Source organism: Clupea harengus, chromosome 1, assembly GCF_900700415.2.
Source record: "Clupea harengus chromosome 1, Ch_v2.0.2, whole genome shotgun sequence".
Taxonomy (NCBI): Eukaryota; Metazoa; Chordata; class Actinopteri; order Clupeiformes; family Clupeidae; genus Clupea; species Clupea harengus.
Window position 1 is genome coordinate 25,508,427 of NC_045152.1, and position 21,206 is coordinate 25,529,632.

At 42.0% G+C, this 21,206-nt stretch overlaps 1 protein-coding gene across 2 annotated transcripts in view; it reads left to right on the top strand.

Annotated features, from left to right (window-relative positions):
- Positions 1–8,241: 8,241 nt before the first annotated feature.
- Positions 8,242–21,206, top strand: part of usp31 (ubiquitin specific peptidase 31) — a 54,404-nt gene continuing 41,439 nt past the window's right edge. The window contains exons 1-2 of one of the 2 annotated variants that reach the window (XM_031573362.2): positions 8,242–10,174; positions 20,464–20,598. In XM_031573362.2, coding sequence (XP_031429222.1) covers positions 9,626–10,174; positions 20,464–20,598 — 684 coding nt within the window. In that variant the 5' untranslated portion in view covers positions 8,242–9,625. The remainder of the gene's footprint in view (positions 10,175–20,463; positions 20,599–21,206) is intronic. The other variant, XM_012826444.3, reaches the window with a different exon arrangement.

Below are 21,206 nucleotides of genomic sequence, written 5' to 3' on the forward strand. Positions count from 1 at the left end.
CTAGTCAATGTCTAACATAACATTGGCCTTGCTAACATGGATAGAGCTACGCTTGCTGAATTAGTTTGCTTTCTAGCCAGGTAACATCTTACATGGGACTTTAGTGAACAGATCAGTAAAACGATTTTTTTTCCAAAACAGGGCCTAGCTAGGAATATTTCCCCAATGCCAGAGAGCCGAGCAGCAGAAAGCATAGTTAGGGCTGTAACTATGGCCCCTACCATACCTAATGCCGCCAATACTAGGGTGAGACAGGCTATGGGAAGGTAATAAATACACAGTGCACAGACACACATAAGGTGCTTCAGAATTCTACGGAATATTAGCCTAAATTCGAATGAATGGACCATCCCAGCATTCAGATGTCTGCTATAATTTACACTGGGCATGAAATGACCTATTTCTAGCTACCAATGCTTAACTACCAAGCTACTGCCACACAATTTTATTATTTTGACATGCCACACAATTTAACCATGTAAGATGTGGCGAAAGAGCAAACATGTGCAGCAAGCGTAGCTCTATCCATGTTAGCAAGGCCTAGCTTGCTAAACGTTAGCCTAGGAAACACTTAAAATGACTAAACATGGATCCTGCCATTCTCAAGAATATTCAACCATGTATGATAATCGGTTAAATAAGATTAACAAGTTATATTTCACTTACATTTAGTGGGCAGCTAACAGATGCCATTGCTCGTGATCTCGGACAATGTCCATAACCATGACGGGTGGTTTGTAGTCCACATAGACACTATAATGTGATTGGCTAAAATTGGAAGAGATCTGATAGGCTGCAGAGAATATCTTTTAGAAAAAATGCATTTGTGAATCTAAACGGGTTAGGAAAATTCCAAAAATCCACACAGACGAATGCAGGGATTTGTAACTCGTGTTCGTCAGGTTGCAAACAAATGTCATGGGGTCATTTATTTGTGAATCACAAAATACATTTGTGAATCATGAAATACATTTGTGAATCTCGTTTGTTTGTGAATCGCGTTTCGTTTGTTTGTGACTCGCGTTTCGTTTGTTTGAATCGCGTTTCGTTTGTTTGTGAATTATGAAACAAATCTAACTCCATAGATCCAGGTGTGTATGCAGGACCCTGCCCAGAAAATATTGGTAGAACAATTGGCCCTAGAGACAGATTGTCACACTTGTCCTCTGCCTCCTTAAAGATCGCCTCAAAGTGTTCAGTGTTTCTTTTGGATTTCAAGCTGTCTGCAGACAGCCTGCCCTCCATTGTCCGAGTGTTTTTCTGGAGAGATGCGTTCAGAACCTCTAGTTCACTGATCACATCTAAAGCAAGCAGAAGTCCCAGTACAACATTACCCTTTTGCAGTCGAACACGTAAACCCTCTGCCCGGCTTGCAGACTCAGAATGACTTGCAGCCATCTCATCTAGCGCATTTAGCACCATCCCATATTGGCTGAGAACAGCACGGATAGCAGGTGAGCGCACAGTCCACCTTGTGGGACATAAAGGCCTGATGGACACAGCTGGCCCTTTCCCTTCAGCTGCAAAAATGGCTTTAAACTTGTCTTTCAGTTTTCCAGACTGCCCAAAAATGTGCCACGGTCATGTATCCAGTCAAGTGCATTTCGCACAACATTGGAGGCTGAGCAATAAATTTGCAAACATTTCTACATTTCTGTTTTTTTCTGTCAAGATGGGTTGCTGGGTGTACATTACTGCGGGGAAAAAAATGAACTTGTTCGATTTTAGCAAATTGCTGCAATGAAACAAAGAGTGAAAAATGTAAAGGGGTCTGAATACTTTCCGTACCCACTGTATTTCCACCAGGGTCTTCATAAAGGAGAGAGGGCTTGGGAGCTTGGATCCCAAGCTCGTGAAAAAGAGGTGGGAAAACCTTGTTCACAAATATAAGGTCAGATTAAGCCTAGTGTCCAACAAAGCCTAGTCCAATAAAGTATCTTTCTTGATCATAACTTTGACCCTGTAGAGTAACACACTTGCACAATGTAGAGATGGCATGGCTAGTGAGCATTTACATGCAGTGTACATGTACATGGATACAATATATTATGATTAAGGTGATTGTTGTTACTCTTGTTCTTATCTATGTATTGTGCTCAAAGTAATGTAAAGTAATCGTATGGTCAGCCTTCAGTTCAATAACCAATTACCAGACCAGTTGAAGGCGCAATGATGTGCAACTCCAGTTTGGCTGTCTTTTCATCCGCAGGAGCTCAAGAAACCCCGGACGGGTGTGAGCACAGAGGGGGGTGGGGTCACTGCTGCTTCTTGGAAGTGGTATGCCCTTATGGATGAGGCACTGGGGGCCAGGCCATCTGTGACCCCTCCAGTCCTCTTTGCCTCATCCAGCCGGGAAGTGGCAGGGACCCGCCCCACCTGCTGTGGTCACACCCCTCCCTGTGGTCAGGAATGCAAGTGGAGCTTCCTCCACAGTGTCAACCCCAAAAAGACGGAGGGTAGACAATGTGGAGGTTGCCGAGCTCATTCAAGAAAGTGACAGGAGGATCTCCGAGGCATGGGCGGAGATGGAGGAGAAACAAAGGAGAGCTGAGGAGGCCAGGGTGAGCGAGGCAAGGGAGGTTGCTGAGAGAGAGGAGCGGCGACATAGGGAGGCCCTGGAGAGGGAAGAATGTCGCCACAGGGAGACGGTTGCCTTAGAGGAAAGAAGATTTCATTTTCTCAGAGAGAGTGAGGAGAGGAGAGAGGGAGACAGCAGCGAGAGAGGAGCGGCGAGAGAGGGAGACAGCCGCCAGAATGAGCGAGGCAGCCGCCAGAGAGGAGCGCCTCCTCACCCTTTTGGAAAAGATTTCAGCTCAGAAATAAAGCCTGGTTACTTCAGATTTATGTACATGTCTGTTTACTAACACTTAACCCGTAGGGGCCTGAGGCCTGTTTTACTTTTCTAGGAAGTCAATAGTGATCACTGAATTACCATACCCTTATCATATGAGTAGCTGTCATTTGCTAATGGGCGGGCTGTTAGGAGCTCATACTGAAATGTGCAATATATATTTTATATTATATTATATTCTTCTTATAAAATGCTTATTTATATTTTAGTTTTAAACTGCATACATTTGAAAAGTAGTCTCTTGTGGAATTTTAGAGGCATATTGACAAAATAATTTGCTTAATAAGTGAAATGGTGAAATATTACAAACTCATAAATTGTTTGCCAATTATAGGGGAATTCTGGTGTTCAGAACCCCCTATAAATATTTAATGTATTAATTTAAATGTAATCATGGTCTGGGACATAGCACTGAATGGCTATCCTTTCTCTGTTTTCTGCCCCAGAGACGTTTCCTGGAGGTGCTGGTGCTGGCTGGTCCTCTGCTGCCCTCCCGACATCTGCATCTGGCTCCAGCAGGTCACCGTTGGTGAGGCAGATGTTGTGGAGCACAGTGCAGCAGACAATGACCTCTGGCACAAACCTCACATCCACCTCCAGGGCCTTTAAGATGATGGACCGCCATCGCGTCTTCAGTATCCCAAAGGACCTCTCCACAACACACCTCGCCTTTGACAGGCAGCAGTTGTAGCGTGCTTGGAGGTGGTTGCGGACAGGCTGCCTGAAGGGGGTCATGAGGCAGATGGGTTGGGACAGGCAGGGGTAGCCACCATCCCCAAGGATACAGTATCCTGGTGGAGGGTATGACTGCTCATAGAAGATGGGGCTGTTTTTTAGGACCCTGGCATCATGCACTGAGCCTGGGTAGCCCACACACACATCTATGAATTTGCACTTATCATCACAGATGGCCTGCAGCTGGATGGAGTGAAAAAGCTTCCTGTTGAAATAGCAGGCAGCATCCTCCTCTGGGGGCTTCACTCGGATGTGGCAGCCATCAATAGCCCCCACCACTCTGCTGAAGGCTGCTGACCCAGCTAGACGGGCGAAGCGGGCACCTAGGCGTGGGAGTACCTCTCCTGTAGGGTGGCGGACAACGGTGTACAGGAGCGCAGCGATCTGCCCACTCATCCTGTGCACCAGCCGGTGAACGGTGGCCCGGGGCATGTCGAAGGCCCTGGCCACCACCCGATAGGAGGTGGCGCTGGCAAGCCAAACAATAAAAACTAGACAGGAGATCTCTGGGCCCCAACCGTGGTCACAGTCAGTGCCCAGCACAGCCATGAGGGCGTTAAATGACTCTCGGGTGAGCCTGAAGTCCACCCTCATGTCACTGTGGCCATCAAAATACAATGCCAGCAGTGGCATTGCAACATTGATACGGCAGCGCCCCCTGGGACTGGGTGGCTGCTGTAGAGTGTGTGGGGACGGGAAGGGAAGATTATATTAATATGTAAGTCATTTTATCAATAAAATATTGTGTCATTGAGGTTTTGTAGTATTTTATTGCGTTTTCTGATTTATATTAGAATTGATGCATGTTTGTAACAATAATTAATATGCCTGTGTGTTCAATTGCTAAATGATTCCTGTATCAGGGTAAACTTAACTACAACAGAGATGTGTATAAAAGTGCAGTCAGTCAAAGTAGGCCTATTACTGTGTGAATTCAAGCAGATGATGCCTATCATTTCAGTGGATAATTCTTAAAACTAATTGGAATCTAGGGACAAACATATACAGATTTGTCATGTTTTATTTCCATATGGTGTGTATGTGGATTGCAAAGAAGAAGGCTACTTCTGACAAAGATAATTGAGAATGTAGCATACCTAGCTAGGAGAATTTAATTGCAACTGCTACATGAAGGTAAGGCAAAATCACAATTAAATTTACATACCATCTCGAGTGCAGCCAGAAGGCGGAGGTTCCTGCCACGGGTGTGGAGGTATCGCAGTTTCCACATGGGGAGGAGAAAGGGGTAAACAAGGGACAAAAAGAGGGCAAGAAGTGCATTCATTTTGTCAGTTTTAGTTTCGCGGGTATCGCAAGCAGATTTGCGTACGTCACTCCCGGCTTAATTTCGCGGGTGCCGTGAACAGATTTGCGTCCGTCACTTCCGCCAAGTGGTTAACGTAAGTGTTCCATTTGATACAGCACTTATCAGCGACGGAGTGCACTACAGATGTCAGTGCAATGTATTGCAGTGTACTTCGTAAAGTGTTCGGTAATAGACACGCTCATACTGATTTGTAGGCCATTCTCTCGGTTCCATGTCAATGTTCCGAAAGCCCATTATTCCGACAGCCCGCTGTACCGAAATTGTGAGCATAGCAACGTGAACCACTATAGGCCACATGCACATCCCAATGAATTGATCACACAATCATAAACATATAAATGCATTTAAGCATGAACTTTAATTCAGATTATTATACACACACATGGCATTTGCATTGCGATGATAAAAAAAAAAACCTTTATATAGCCAATGCATGCATGCTTTGTCAGTGCTTGACAAGATCTGCGTAATGTCTTGTGACAATCTGCCGGTGATTTCCTTTGCACGATATTCAAAACCAGAGTAGACTAAGTTAACAAATATTGCCTAGGAAAAGTTATATGCGTGATAGCGGTGAGCGTCTCCGCTCCGCAAACTTAATACTGTGTGTGTTTTGTGCCACTTAAAATATTTCTAAATTATGCCAGGGGGACTATTTTTCGGAATATTGAGATTTCGGAATATAGGGCTTTCGGAACACTGGGCCGTCCCCATTCTCTCTTAGTTTGTTTGTTATTTGATTGTGGATTGATTCGGATGCCTCATCGCTATCCTCATAAAAGTCAACCACATTTGTTTGCAACCCCAGCTCTGGTGTCCAATATCTTAATGCCAATGGAAAAAGCTCGACACTGCCGTGATTTGAGGCATCTGAGGCCACTGAGAAAAATGGTGGGTGCTTGTGCTTGTCACCTGCGAGTATGGGAAATGTCAATTCCCTTATGCATTTCTCTACTGACACAGGGACAAGGACGTTTGTGACAATGCAGGTTCCCATCACCTTTAGTTTGATTGACGTACGACACAGCCTTTCGGACGGATGTCCTGATTCTCTCCATTATTGGACTAAATCAGTGGTTCTCAAAGTGGGGGGCGCGAACACTCTCCAGGGGGGGGCGCGATGTCACAGAGGAAAAAAAAAAAAAAAAAAACACCGACCTGTCACTGGTTAGTGAAAGCTCCCTCAGTGGCTAAATGCAAGGGGCTGGACTGACACAAACAAATCAAATACTGTTTCGTTCCTGATCCACCAATCAAAACGGAGTCTTATCATTTGAACGCAGGTTGCGCCTACGCTTCCGAGTATAAAAATAACTGTAGGCATGGTAAGCTGACACCCTCACTGAGATGACACTCTGCAGAGTTTGTTCGATTTCTCTTGTTTGCTTTATCATTGAGATATTCATTGCTTTATAAAGAGTCTTTTTAAAGACTCACTCCTTAGTAATACCTAACTGCACTTGCAGTAGGTCTATAGCCTATTCTAAGGAGTAATTTGCTCCACAGTCTTTTTAAAAAGCTCGTAGCCCCGAGAGCTAGCCTTCTAGCTAGCTAACTTCTTCCAACTGCAGCTAGCCATTTTCTCCTTAACACCTACCTTTACATTTTTTGATCATCCACCGTGTTGCAACAAATAAAACACCAGCACTTGAATACTATTCTGTGCTGTCCCTGTCTACATTGGGTACAATTTGTTTTGTTAGGAACCATTTCCTAGCACACCCTTATCCATTATTCGTGTGCAAGTTGTTCACAGCCACACATACAAGACCACGACGTTGACATTAGAACTGTATTAACTTCACACACACACACACACACACACTGTATCAGCAAACAAACACAACTATGGACAAGTTTCTGATTCGTAAAAGTCAGGCAACCGATGCGCCAGTTGCGAAGAAGCCAAAGCTTCGCAAATATGACGAGAGCTATTTGCAGTTTGGTTTTACCGTCACTGGCACGACTGAGCAACGTCCTCAGTGTGTTTTGTGTGCCGAGGTGCTGGCAAATGAAAGCATGAAGCCATGCAAATTAAAAATCAGCTGCTGATCACCTTTCAGCGCTGAAGAATCAGTTTGGGTCCTATTTCAAAGACGACTACCGTTCATTCGCCTGGGTTCGGGATCCATTTATCTGCTCAGCAGACGAGCTGTCAATAGACATGCAAGAGCAGCTTATTGAGCTGAAGAGTGACAGTAGACTTAAGCATCTGACATAGCCTTAAAAATGCTCCTCCTTTGCGCGTCGACATATTTGTGCGAGGCAGGCTTTTCAAAACTGACTGCGTTTAAAATAAAATACCGCAACCGCGCACAGATCGAGGGTGACCTGAGGATATGTTTGTCAAACATTGCCCCAAGATTTGAGGACCTTTGCAAGGCAAAGCAGGCTCATGTCTCACATTGACAGACCTGTTAGATTTTTTTTGTAAAGATCACAAGAGGCCCATAATAATAACAGTATCCTAATAATAGCAATAATAACACTTATTATAATTCTGATAATATAATAATAATTGGTCGATAATCATTAATTATAATAATAATACAATGATGGTGATAATAATGATGGTGATTATTATAACAAGAAAGCATGCAGGCTCACATAGCTGCTAATATTAATAGCCATTGGTGTAAACTATGTACCAGGCAAATGAAGTAGATCGCATTCCAGTTTTTCAATGACCGATGAAAAAGTGGGACATTATCCTAATATGCGTGACGCCGGACAAAGGCTCAAATGGCTGTAAAGTTTAACCTAAAGCGGGACAGGTGGTCACCTTAGCTGCAGCCTGGCTAATTGGAGAATTTCACTAGCCAACTATGCTAGCTAGCCCCCCACCTCCTCCCATTAAAAAAAAAAACCTTATTTATGAACTTACCGAGGGCAATGATGATGTGGTGGTTGTTGCTAAAAAAGACTTGTGCCTGATGTAGGCGTGGGACGGTTATGGAGAGCCGCCCTAACGCCGGCTGCAACATCTCCCTGTATAACTAGAGCTAATTCGTCTGGACTTGCCATCTTGTCTTGCTGCGTGATGTAGCTGAGACTGCGCTTCATGCAAAAAAGCGGGTGTTACACAATGGGAACATAGCCAATTACCGTAAACATTGTAATGTTCAGTTGTCGACATGTGGACTGAACATTTAACATTTACATTAATTACATTATTTGATATTTGTATTTAGATTTATTATTATTTTTGATTTTTGTGTTACTGCCAAACATTATTATTGGAAACGTTATTGCATGAATATACATGAATTTCTCTCTAAATGTTTGGAAAAGTGACATTTTAATATTGTAGTGCTTTTGTTTCATTTGATAATGCTAACTGTACCAAAACTGAGCTGGATTATAGAACGTGCAACATTTTACAAACGGCACCCCATACTGGACTTGCCCTAGAAATAAGTAATAACACCTTTGTTCTGGGCCAGTTTGTCATCAACGACGGACTATGAAAGCCCCCAGGTGCTGTGCTGTGGCCAGACCTAACCCTATTCATTTTTGTCGAGCGACACTCGTCGCCTGGACTATAAAGTCACCGTAGGCATCCTGTGTGTTTTTGCCCTCGGTCTGTTCCCGAGCCTGAGTGTAGTGCGCTGTCCTGTCCGCGATGCGACGACACGCAGCGCTTCCCATCCGGTTTGCGAAGGTCTTCATACGCAATATAAACTGACTTGGAAGAAATACGAGAAGGGAAGGACGTTTTGGATTAAACAAACATTGGACTTCCAGGTCTATCTGAGCTTATTCTAATAATAAGAACATTGACAACTCCCAGATGAGGCGTGATTCCTTAAGCTAAATGAAAAGATTTCAACCTGCACGTTCATATCGATGCTAACACGGGTCTCATTTAGGTAAAAACGCCAGCTAGCCGAGCAGACATAACTGACCCTCTACCTATAGTACTGTATGATAGATGCAGTCAAAACAGATCCTAGCAAGCTAGGCTAGTTGGCAAGTGGCTTTGCTAGCCTGATGTCAGCAAGCAAAGATGACACCAGAGTTACTTCAATACCGACACGGTTACGTTGATTGGTTTTGTGCAGTAAGCCTTGTTATGCGGGTAGAGAGCTGTTTTCAACTTCGTCGTCAGGTAGCGTTATACAGTTTGAGGGGTGGAGCTGCAGCAAGCCGTGCAACGTTTATACAGGCACCATAATATGTGAAGCTAATGTTAGCTAGCTACCAGCCAGGTTGTTAAAGCAGTGAAATCTACCAGAAGTTAGCGTGTGAAATGTTTGTGATTCGGTGCGTTAGCATATTGACTTTCATGCTGCTAAAGCGCAGACTACTGAACTGTTTTTGTGTGATGAAATTGGTAGCTGTAGGTAGGTAGAAAAGGAAAACGTAAATGTTAGAGGCCTAGCTAACTAGTATAGCTGGTTGTCCAGCTAAACTCACTTAAATGTTTAAGCCCAATTAAACTCCCATGTATTCCGTATAACCCTAGTATACGTTAAAAAACGGCTCAATCTTTGTGAGGAATATACACTGCGAACGTGCTAACGTTTAAACCTAACCAGATACGCTAGCTGACTTTACAGAAAATAGTGTGAAGATATCAGTTTCTTAACTAACGTTTGCTGATTAGTTAAGGTAGTCATTCAGTTACTAATGTCAGTTATACTGAGAAAGTATTTGCCCCATAAAGCATTAATTATTTTGTAGTGTTGCTTAAAGGATGCAGGGATGCCCTGATGACCTTAAGCAGAATCATGTTCAGTAAAGTCTCAAGTAAAGACAAGAAGTCTGGCTTCAGTAAGAAGCTTTTCCGAAGAGGCTCTGCTCGGACGGTTGGTAGTTTTATGAGCAGGGTCTTGAAAACACTTACAACCCTATCTCATTTTGGCTCAGAGCTACACGCTACAGTAGGTGACAAAGATGATGGAGGGTTTACCTCCTATACAACCGAAGAGAAAGGGTTAGTTGGTTTAGACGACAGCGACTGTGGGAGTTATCTTAGTCAGGACAAGGTTCCTGGTGTGTCAGGGCTGAAGAACCACGGCAACACCTGTTTCATGAATGCAATTCTCCAGTGCCTAAGCAACACGGAACTCTTTGCTGAGTACTTGGCTTTGGAACAGTACCGAGGAGAGGAAACAGATGAGGACAAACCAAAGACTAATGGGGTACATTTGCAGAGGAAAAGTCCTCCGGACAGATGTGAGGTGACGCAGCAACTCTCTGGATTAGTGCGAGCTTTGTGGACATTTGAATATACCCCACAGCACAGCCGGGCATTCAAAGTAAGTTTATGATTGTGGTATACCCCTTTACGTTAATCTGTATCTGTGGCAAGGTGTCTGTTTAGAATGTAAACATGCTTTTGATGGCCTGTAGCTGAATCTGGTGTATCAAACGATTTAGGAGCACAGAAGCATAGCAGAGGCACCTATCCGATTAAGTAAAAGCGTCCTTCTATGTCTCTGATTAAATGTATTTTGGAGCCGCCTTCTTTTTTTTGATTATGTGCAAAATTTGGCCTATATTCCGTCTGTTTAGAAGGTAAAAATGCTTCACTTCTGTGAAGGGAGAGGAGGTAGGGGTGGACAAGCATGGTGATACACTGCCCTAAATCTGCGGAGAGTATGATCATTTAGTATATTAGCTGACAGCTAGCCAAACCCTAAATCATGAGTTAAAAAAGAAAAGAAAAGTATATTGTACAATGATGTACATTGATTAATGGTATACTGACATTATAAATAATGACAGTTTGTTTGTGTTAGTAAAGTGATGTGCCATACAAAAGTCCATCAAATGTTGCAGAGGGGGTGCTGTACTCCTCTCCATCTTAACACAAAGCCTTTTCACAAGGGAATGTCTTTTGGAGAAGAGAATTAGACTGTTTATATAGATCTGTTATTTTACAGAAATCTCCACACTATTTGCAGTATACAGTAAATAGCACAATACTTCACATTAGCATACACAGCAAACTGGAGAAGAGAATAAGATAACTGTTTTACAGAAATCTCCACACTATAAGAGACCGGCTGTAAAAGGCAGAAAATGTCCAAAGTTTGGGATCATTTCAAATTAAGAATAGAGGACAACATGGTGTATATACTGCAAAACGGACCTGGCATACCATAACAACACCTCATCAATGCTTCCAGTAACCAGAAAACATCTGCACCTTTAACAGTTCACCATGCGGAGCCTCTACAATGTAACGTGAAAGTTCACGCTAGCTGATATACGATTGATTATTTGTAGCCTATGTTATGAGTCGATAGTGATGACTAGTCATGATGTTAATTCAATTCAATTCAATTTTATTTATATAGCGCCATAACAATACAATTGTCTCTAGGCGCATTTAAAAATGTTAAGTATCATCTCTCTCTCCTTCCCGCACACACCCACAGCTGTTGAGCTTTGATCCAATTAAAGTGTTGGATTTCGAATTAAAACCTGATTTTGTCAGGAATAACAGCCAATTCCTTGGTCATTTTAACAGGCCTGTCATGTTGCGTGAAGCGCTGTTGATATTGTTCTTTAAAAACGCAAAAGTACTTTTTATACGATTATTCGAATAATCGATAGAATACTCGATTCCAAAAATATTCGATAGTTACAGCCTAATCTTGACCAAGTGACAAGCACTAATGATGAGCAGTATGGATAGCCAACTACACTACTTGGGTAGTTGACATGAACTCAAATCCAAAGTAGAAAAAAAAATGTCTAAAATGTATGTCAAATTACATATAGGTGTATTACTTAATATGTGAATAACTCAAAACTGAGTGAGACCTCATCCATTTCCTTATTTATTTCACATTATATAAACTTTTTTCTTGTGTTTGTCCTAATAATTGTCCTCTGGTGTGACATAATTTGTAATGATAATATTTAATTCAGAGATTGTCAGACAAAAAAAGAAAAGTATGCTTAACCATTAACAATTTGTCCTGATTATATTTCCCCAAACAATAGTAATCAATTTACATTCACAATCATGTCATTCTCCTACTAAATGATACACATAGGGACTTTTCATATAAGTTTTGGGTTATATTCATTATAATTAGTATCAAACCTGATGGAACTAAAATAGGGCCAATGATTTTCCGCGATAACGGAAAACGGACGGAATTCGCGGAATGAACACTTTGAAACGGAATTGCACCTTTGAAACGGAAACATCATTTTGTTCATATAAATCGCCCAAATTCCCCTGTATTTTGGGCTGCAAGGCTATATTTCTTTCAAATAAACACAACAACGATTGCAACGATGAACAAACATTAATTAAATAACAAAACCACTGAGAAAATGTCACGTCTGCGCTAAACTCTGCTCCGGCCACGCCCCCCTTTTCAACGGTTGACCCACAGATCTCCGCTGAAGCCACATTCAGTCACATTCACGCGCTCGTCTTCCCAATCGCATTTAAAACAAAAAATGTTTAGTCTTCTGTTCTGTTGATGGCTGGCAAACAACAATCTAAGAAGGGCACATATTATTCACTCATTTTAAGCCATCAATCTACCTCAGGGTGAACAAAATGAGCTGAAACGGGGGGAAAAAACGGAATTCACCAAATGTGAAACGGAAAATGAATTTTTTTGAAACGGAAAATCATTGGCCCTACTAAAACTGATACATGTGCATATTGATGATATTACTCTTCTATTCAGCACCTTTTTCAGGAATTTGTGCATGAAAATGCATTTTGCCAATACTTTTCTGTTTGTCACGCCACAGGACATTCTGTCACACCAATGGACAACATAAAAAAATAAGTCAAGTTTTGTAAAAAATCTCCTTTTTTATTTCTTCTGTACTCTCTGAGGTCACAGTTAGCACATTCTGAACTTCAGAACCAACACAAATGATTTGGCTAATGGCCACCATAACAACATGTCACATCATAACATGAACATATAAACATAATTGTATTGTGAAGAACAATGGATAGATTGAAACTTTGAACCATTACTTTTTTGGTAAAATTCATTAAACAATTAATTGATCAAATTCAATGATAAAACATAAAAGAATAAAATAAAATGTTGTCAGTCACATCTGTAGTACAACTCTAGTAGTACAGAAAAGTGCACCAGCTTACTTATTGTGGTGCTTGGGACTCGCATCATGTTTCTACATCCTTTCAGACCTCATTGAATAGCAGCCAGTCATATTTAGTGAGCTGTGCAGCATGCTGGTGGGGCTCTGGCTCGGCGATGACACTGACGATTTGGTCTCTGGTAGAATAAGGCTTATCAGGCCACTTGAATACATTTTTCTGTTGAACCATGCAGTTGACATCAATATTATCAGCATGTAGTTTGGTGATCTGACCAACAAATGGTTGTTGTCATAGTTGACTATGACAAATTTTCCCACAGTGTACTCTTCACTGTCTTCATCAGTACTGGAACTATCAGGGTAGGTCTCCTGGATTCTGTTAGGATGCAGTTGCACTCGCACATCTCTGGGTAGCGGCAGAAGCAGCTGAGATCCCTGTAGTAAATCTCTGCTAGAGAGAAAGAAAGTATCTGGTGAGTATGAAGAATCCCAGGGACTTTTGGAACTGATGGTGGCAACATTTCATTGAAGACATTAATGTCACTTTCGTGTATCCATTTTAATCGGGTGTTCTCAATTCTCTATTGATCAGGAATTCATACAAGTCCTTTGGACTCTGTAGGTCTTTGACCCCATGGACATGGTTATCCGCCATCCATTTCACTGCTCCCCCAACTCCAACGGGTGCACTCTTACCATGGGCTCTCTCTGAGTAATTCCAAGTTATGTGCTTGAGCCCCCAAGTATAGGGTACACTGCTTAGGAGGTAACAGTTTGCCTTATTTCGATACTGCGTGACTGGATCAACACTCAACACATGAAGCGTGTCAATCTTGTGGGCAGAGTTTTGCATCATTTAATGTACTACAGGTTTGATGTGTAAGCCACTACTGTATGGGTGGATGCCTGTTGCCGGTTTCCTCCAGAATGAAATGACTGAATCTCTGTGTTCAATTTACAGGCATAATTTTCAGAGAAGTCAACATGCAGAACTATTTCGTTCTCTTTCAGATTAATGCATTTCTTGGCCTGGTGAAGCCAGTTGAATTTGGTGGATGGCAATGGCCTCCAGCTCTCTATGGAATTCCCACTGTACCCGTTTCTGTTTTCATTCACCCAGTTTTTGTATGTTCTGTCCCCAACCACCACATCTTCCTTTGAGTAGTGTTCCGATCTGGCTCGATCTTGGGGTGCATGTTCGGTTCAAGCATTTTATGTCTTCAGTATTACAGATTATGCTGGAGAGGAGAGATGATCGTGTTTTTGAAGATAGTGTACCCCTCTGTGGCAAGCCATCAATAAGGAGTTGCATGTTCTCATGTTGGTAGCAGGCGCATGTATTGCGATCATTTTATTTGGCTTCTGTGACAAAGAATGGCTTATAGCGTACAAACTGTCTATAAGACATTGCAAGTTGTGCTTCACAAGTCTGGTTGTACTCTTTGTGCAAGTCAACTAAAGATGTGGCTAGTAGTAGTAGAAGCCTGCTGTTCTCATCTCTTATCAAGGACTCCACTTGTTTTTTTTCTTTTTGAGCAATGTCTCTTCATTTGGACTGTTCGTGATGGATTTTTCTCACAGATGTTCCGTCTTTGGATGAGGTGTTGGTTCCGTCTTCTAAACTTCTCAGCTTTTCATTTTTCTGCTTTAACTTGTCAAAAAACAGGAGAAGTTAATTAAACATCTGATTTTTTTTTTTACTCCCTTGGGTTTCTCTTTGGGTGAATGTGTTGGTTTGCTGCATAAAACAGGTACTGGGCCTTCATTGACCTTCATGATCAGAAGGTTGATCATGAGCCTGGGGTGACTGTGGAGTTAGTTTAAGTAAAGCCTTAGTGGCCTTGTAGGGCCAATGATTTTCCGTTTCAAAACAATGAATTTTCCGTTTCACATGTGGGTGAATTCAGTTTTATTCCGTTTCGGCTCATTTTTTCACCCTGAGGTAGTTTGATGGCTAAAAATGAGAGAAGATCTGGGTCACTTGTGGCACATATTATTCAAAGATTGTTGTTTGCAAGCCATCAACAGAATAGAAGTCTAAAAAAAACATTATTTATTATTACTTGAACCTTATTATTATTATTATTATTATTATTATTATTATTGTTATACAGAATAATACTGACTGTTTAACTCGAAATGCTGCAAACATGAAAGTGTTCCAAGGCAAGTCCTTCACAAATATAAACTTGAACAAACAAAATTACGGCAACAGTCACAGCAGTGAGTGTGACACACCCCACAAGATCATGGATGATATCTGAGAATGTCTGATTGAGTACTCAGCATCATGATCAGAAACATCTGGGGACTCAGGTGAGGCAACCCTCAATGTCGCCACTGTAGTACAGCTGCTGTGTGTTCGCCTCAGTGAGGCCCCCCTCTTCTGTCATACAGGAGGTGCTTGTACTGGGAGAAGGACCTCTCTACGTCCACACTGGCAACAGGCATCCAAATGACATCTTGTGCCACAGCAGCCAGACCTGGAGACCTCTGCTGCAGACCACCCCAGAAAGCAGACAGGTCAAGAGGGTGTGGGATGTCTTCCTGCTTGTACTGGGCATAGATCACAAACTCATCTTTCAAATCCTGGGAGGGGTTCTTGAGTCCATGGACGGCATCAAAGTCAGTGATGCTGTGTGAGAGGGCTGGCAGTTGACGGGGGTCAAACACTCTTGCTGCCTTGTAGAAAGCCTTGGCTGGGTCATCAAAGAGCTTCACCAGCTTCTCTAGTGACTTATTGTACACACCACGTAGGGACTTCATTACCTCGGTCTTCTCCTGGCCCTTCAGCTTTCCCAACAGTCTGTCTGACTCTGGCCCAAAAGAGTTTGTAGTGGTGCCTGCTTCCAAGTAGGCCCTCAGATCCTAATGAAGTCAGACTGGTGACGAGTCTGGGACAGTTCTCCGTGATGAAGTTCACCTGCAACAGGATCTCTGGGTAGATCTCCTTGTGACCACATAGTTCCACGATCCTTTCGACTGCCATGCCCTGGCTCTTCTCAGCTGAAGTCACACAACAGTGACACTGACAGTAAGCTATAGAAAGTTTATTACGAAACAGGTGTTTTCTCAGTTGCTGCTGCCACGTCACGACCCAATAGCGATTGCAGATTTACCATGCATTTATCATATGATTGCTAATGGGTGGGTCGTTAGCAGCTGCTTCCACATTCAGAGACTGAATTGTGCCATGTTTTAGTACTATTCTCCTTACAAAGTGCTAATTTATTTCTTAGTTTCGAACGGCATATATTTGAAAAGTAGAAGATTCAAGGTTTCGGGGGGTGTTTTTCTGTCTGTAGGACAAAAACTCGTGGAGCTTTTAAATACAATTCCTCACAATACCACCAGATGCCCCACGGGGCCGCTCCGTGTTAGAGGGGTTAATGACCGCTGTCATTGGCAACGGGTTTTGTGCTTCTAATTCACATCTTTCATATCATTCCGCAGGTAGTCCAGTCATTTCACGTAATGGAAAGTCATTGTAACTTGAATTCAGCAAGTAATGGGTTGCTACGCTCAAGGTGGCATGATGACATCCATCCATCCTCATGACTGCTATCAGATAGTACTTTCCTCGAATGCCAGCGACAACATTGAGGATACTGTGACAGACCTGCCAACCTGCACGCATTTTGTGTACCAACCACGCAATTCCTAGTCAAAATACGCAGGTACGAAATGCCAGCTGAAACTACGCAAAAAAAAAAATCAATCAATACAAACCTATACTGTACATTTATTTAAACTAGATCCCTCAGATTGGACAAGATGCTACGACCTTGTGCCTGTGGTTCTGTAAGTTACTGTAAGTTGTATTGTACCTCAGCAATGCATTACGCCTCGGTGGATAATAAAGTAGCACTACCCTCACTGACCCGCAATAGTACTCACTCACTCAACATCCACTGATACTAGTGCTACTTTATTATCCACCGAGGCGTAATGCATTGCTGAGGTACAATGGGAAGTGGGGGAGTAATAATCAAGCACAACATTATGTGACCGTAATGTTAGCATATAAAACGTTAAAACATGTGTTCGGTAACTTAACGAGATGGTGCATTTCAAGGGGTATATCCCTCAGATAAATTTGTATAAAAAGTTAGCTGTAGTAGCTAGCATCCGATGTGATTCGCCTGATTACGAGACGGCTAAGGTGTGAAAAACTGATGGAGTAGGCTAATTTAGCTGCAGTAACGTTAACTCAAACGCCACGGAGACTGTTCTAACTTTTAATCGCTCTGTTGGGGCAAAGTGACCATTGCAAAGGTGTTTGACTACAGACTGCTAACGTAGCAAATAATTCCTACTATTGCAGCCAGTCAACCGACCAGCCTTGCAGGTATAAAATAATCATGACGTCAGATGACGATTTTCAGTCTCGTTACCAAAAACAAGACCCAATACAGAGCAACCCTGAGCACTGACATGATAAGCGCTTTGGTGAGAAGAAAGGTGAGCATGAATGCAAAGGGGACTGTCTGTCACATGGAAGGCTTCAGTGATGCTCTGCTCAAAAAGGCCAAGTCGCCAAGCTATGAGGCAAAGCAGTCAAGAGCAAGTGCCACTGGAAGTAGATAGATGGATACTTTATTGGAGCTTTAAAAATATATATATATATATATATATTCTTTAGAAGTGCTAAATGATGCACAATGTAAAGATCTCTTTTCATTTATGGAATTCTTGTCAAGAAAATATGATTGTATTGTTTATTTCGCCGCTGATTAGGGATGGGCATTCGATTAAATTGTCTTAATCGATCTTCGGGAGAATTAACGATCGATTTTCGATTAATCATTAATATTTTTATATTAAAATTCACTATTTATAGGCTATATTAAAATGCAGTGAAAATAGAAAAAACACAGCGTGTTTCCTCATTGAGATCTTTATTACAAGATGAGCAACTCTTGTGGCAGTTAAACTTACAAGATGGACAACTCATGTGGCAGTTAAATGGGATCCGTTCAATGGTTACACTTACAAATATGCGCTGCTGTACTCTAAAGCAGCGGAGCCGACAGCTAGAAGCCGGTGCTCATAAACACAACTGACCCTCGTGAAAAATCTGATTATAAATAAATTAGTGCTGTCAATAGATTTAAAAAAATTACTAATTAATCTCACATTTTGAAATTCATTAATCTACATTCATCGCGATTAAAAGTTTGTTTTTCTTCTAAAGACTAAATCTTATAAATTAACGAGTAATCACTTCAGACAGCGTGTATTTTAGACACTGTTGTTTAATTGTATTTTTTTCGTGCTCTCTCGCGTCATACAAGGAATGTATGCGAGACACAATGTTGCCCCTCGACTTTAAATCGTAAGAATTGTCCCCTGAAGCAATTCGAATCACCTCAGTCAGCCCACCGTCTTCAACTATGTTGATGGGCCGACAGTCACAGGCAACCCAAACTGCTACAGCGTTGGTAACCTTTTCACGGACTGGTCTAGTTATTTTCCTAGAGAAGTCGTGGAGTGTGGGTTGGTGACCATCTAACCTGGGACTGCTTTCTGTCGGGTGCTTTGCATTAACGTAGCTGGAGATTGAATGTCTGAAGGGGTACGGGACTGTAAAACGTTTGGGAACCACTGCATTAAGGTGATAACTAAGGTGATTGTTCTGTCATTTTGCTTCTTAAACAGAAACTTTCCGCCCAACAATCCCTCAGCTCTCTTCAGCTTCAACTACCGTCTCGGTCTCTCCTATCTAACTGACTGCAGACACTCGGCGGTTTCGTGCCATGGGTCAACGCACACCGGAAGTAAACAAAGTTGCGTTAACTGCGTTCAAATATTTTATTGCATTAATCTCGGCCACAATAATCTCATAGAATAACACGTTAATTTTGACAGCCCTAAAATAAATAAATTACACGCACACTACGGAACAGAACATGCATTAGTTTTATCGATGAAAAAATAATGTCTTCGAGGAAATTCTTAATGATCAATTAATCGATCGTCGATTAATTATGCCCATCCCTACCGCTGATTTATTATGTTGAATAACTGGATGATATGGCGGTGAGTGGGGAATTGACCGTATGCAAAGCCCCTGCCAAACTGAAACTCCCCTGGTACTCAAAAACTTTCTTCAAGGTTGGCAGGTCTGCTGTGATCACGGATGTCAGTTGTCTCATCGGTGATGATAGAAACAGGTTTATCCTTTAGTAGCCCCGCCATGTTGTTTGAACCAATGACGTTTGCACACTAAAGTAAGCAGTGCTCTCATTTGCCAGCGCCAGCCAGCCAGCCAATGACGCACAGCGAAACAAAACGAGCTTGGCGCACCATATAATGCTCGGTAAGAGACCCAATTTTAGAATGCGATTGTTGTTGTGTTTATTTGAAAGAAATACAGCCTTACAAGCCAAAATACAGGGGAATTTGGGCTTTTTTGATGCACAAAATGATGTTTTATTCTTTCCGTCTGAAAGTTGCAATTCCGTTTTAAAGGGTACATTCCGCGATTTCTGTCCGTTTTCCGTTATCGCAGAAAATTGTTGGCCCTAGCCTTGTCCTGAGGTGACTGTGGAGTTAGTTCAAGTATAGCCTTAGTGTCGTTGTCCCTTGCCCTACATCTCCTTTTTGACTTTCTCCATTTTTCTTGGAGCTTCTTTCTTGTTGCTGCTGACAGACTTCTTACTGAGGGTAACAATTTGTCCAAGTGCTTTTTTCTCCTGATATCTGCAGAAAAATTTACGTTAGCAGCTCAGCCATAGAACAGGCTTCCTGGCGCATAGCATAGCATGCATGCTCATAGTATTAGTATATAGTTGGCAACCATAAATGCATATATTTTTGGGATGCCTATATAACAAGGACACGGTCAAGTCGCTCATCCAAAAAAATTGTAATCGGTAAACAAGACAGAGCTGTTACAAGCACAATGAAAGAGCAGGTTTGAGTGAAGGCTTACGCACGGCCCATAATTCTTGGGTTGTCTTCACAGCTGTTCCATGCGCAATAGCTGGGCACCGGTGGCGCACAGGTCATAAATCTTGGTCCAAACGGTTGCGCAATATCCAATCAAATCTACATTATTCAAGACAACCAATGGGCATTTCATTTTAAACCTGAGAATGAGCACTATTGGAAAAAATAGGTGTCAATCAGTTTCTAGTGCCTGGATTGGCGGAACAACCGTTTTCGTAAGTGGCCATCTGTTACAGGAGGGAAATGGTTTGTGGGCATTAGACATAAAATCTTAGAACGAGGAATAATATGTACTGCGGTGAATAATAACTAACATGGTTTTGTAGAAGAGATATATGGCTTTAATTATTTAGGTACGTTTAAGGAAACAAATATTTGTCATGGCCGCGACAAATTAGAGAAGATTGATGATCGAATAGACTGGTAGACTGGAAAAAAGATGTCTGACTGAATTAATAATGGCCAAAATGCAGTGTTTTAAGATAATGTAAAATATGTTTTGTCTCAGTTATGTACATATTCTAACAAAGTGTTTCCCTCCCATCAGAATGCTGTCTCAAAGAGTGCCATGCAGTACAGGGGCAATGCTCAGCATGACGCGCAGGAGTTCCTTCTGTGGCTGCTGGACCGAGTGCATGAAGACCTCAACAACGCTCCATCAAACAGTGGACCTTCAATTAAGGTAAAAGCGGTGCTTGTAAGAAACATTCAAAAATGAGTTAGAAATAGCAATAGAATGTGAAGAACTGATATGATGTCAAAAACACCCATGTGCTTAAACATGTTTAATGCACCGCACAGTTAATACCTAAATACCTGGTAATTAACTAAAAGTTCAACTAAATAACAACAATAATAATAATAATGATAATAATAAAGAAGAGAAAACTTAAAGCAACATTATGTAACAATTTCACGTTAAAATAATGGCTTCAAAATCATTTTGATGGTAAACTGACTTATATGGAGAATGGCATCTGTGCCACTACCACAGCACGCATGGTATTGCTCTATGTAACTTTGGTGGATAGTGTGTGACACCTCACAAGAACTACATGATGCTTTATGGCACCACCTCCCACAATAACAACTATAAGATTAAGCTAGCGCTCTATGGACGTCATGGCAGAGGCGACGTAGAGACAGGAAGATGTTGTCGGAGGAACTGAGGAAGAAACCGATCAAGGTTTTTACTCGTTGGTGAGAGCTAAAAGAGACAAAAGGATGCAAGTTAGATGCCGAGCTGGCCTTCTTTCAGTTGGACTAATCGGTTATGGTGTCTTGTGTTGC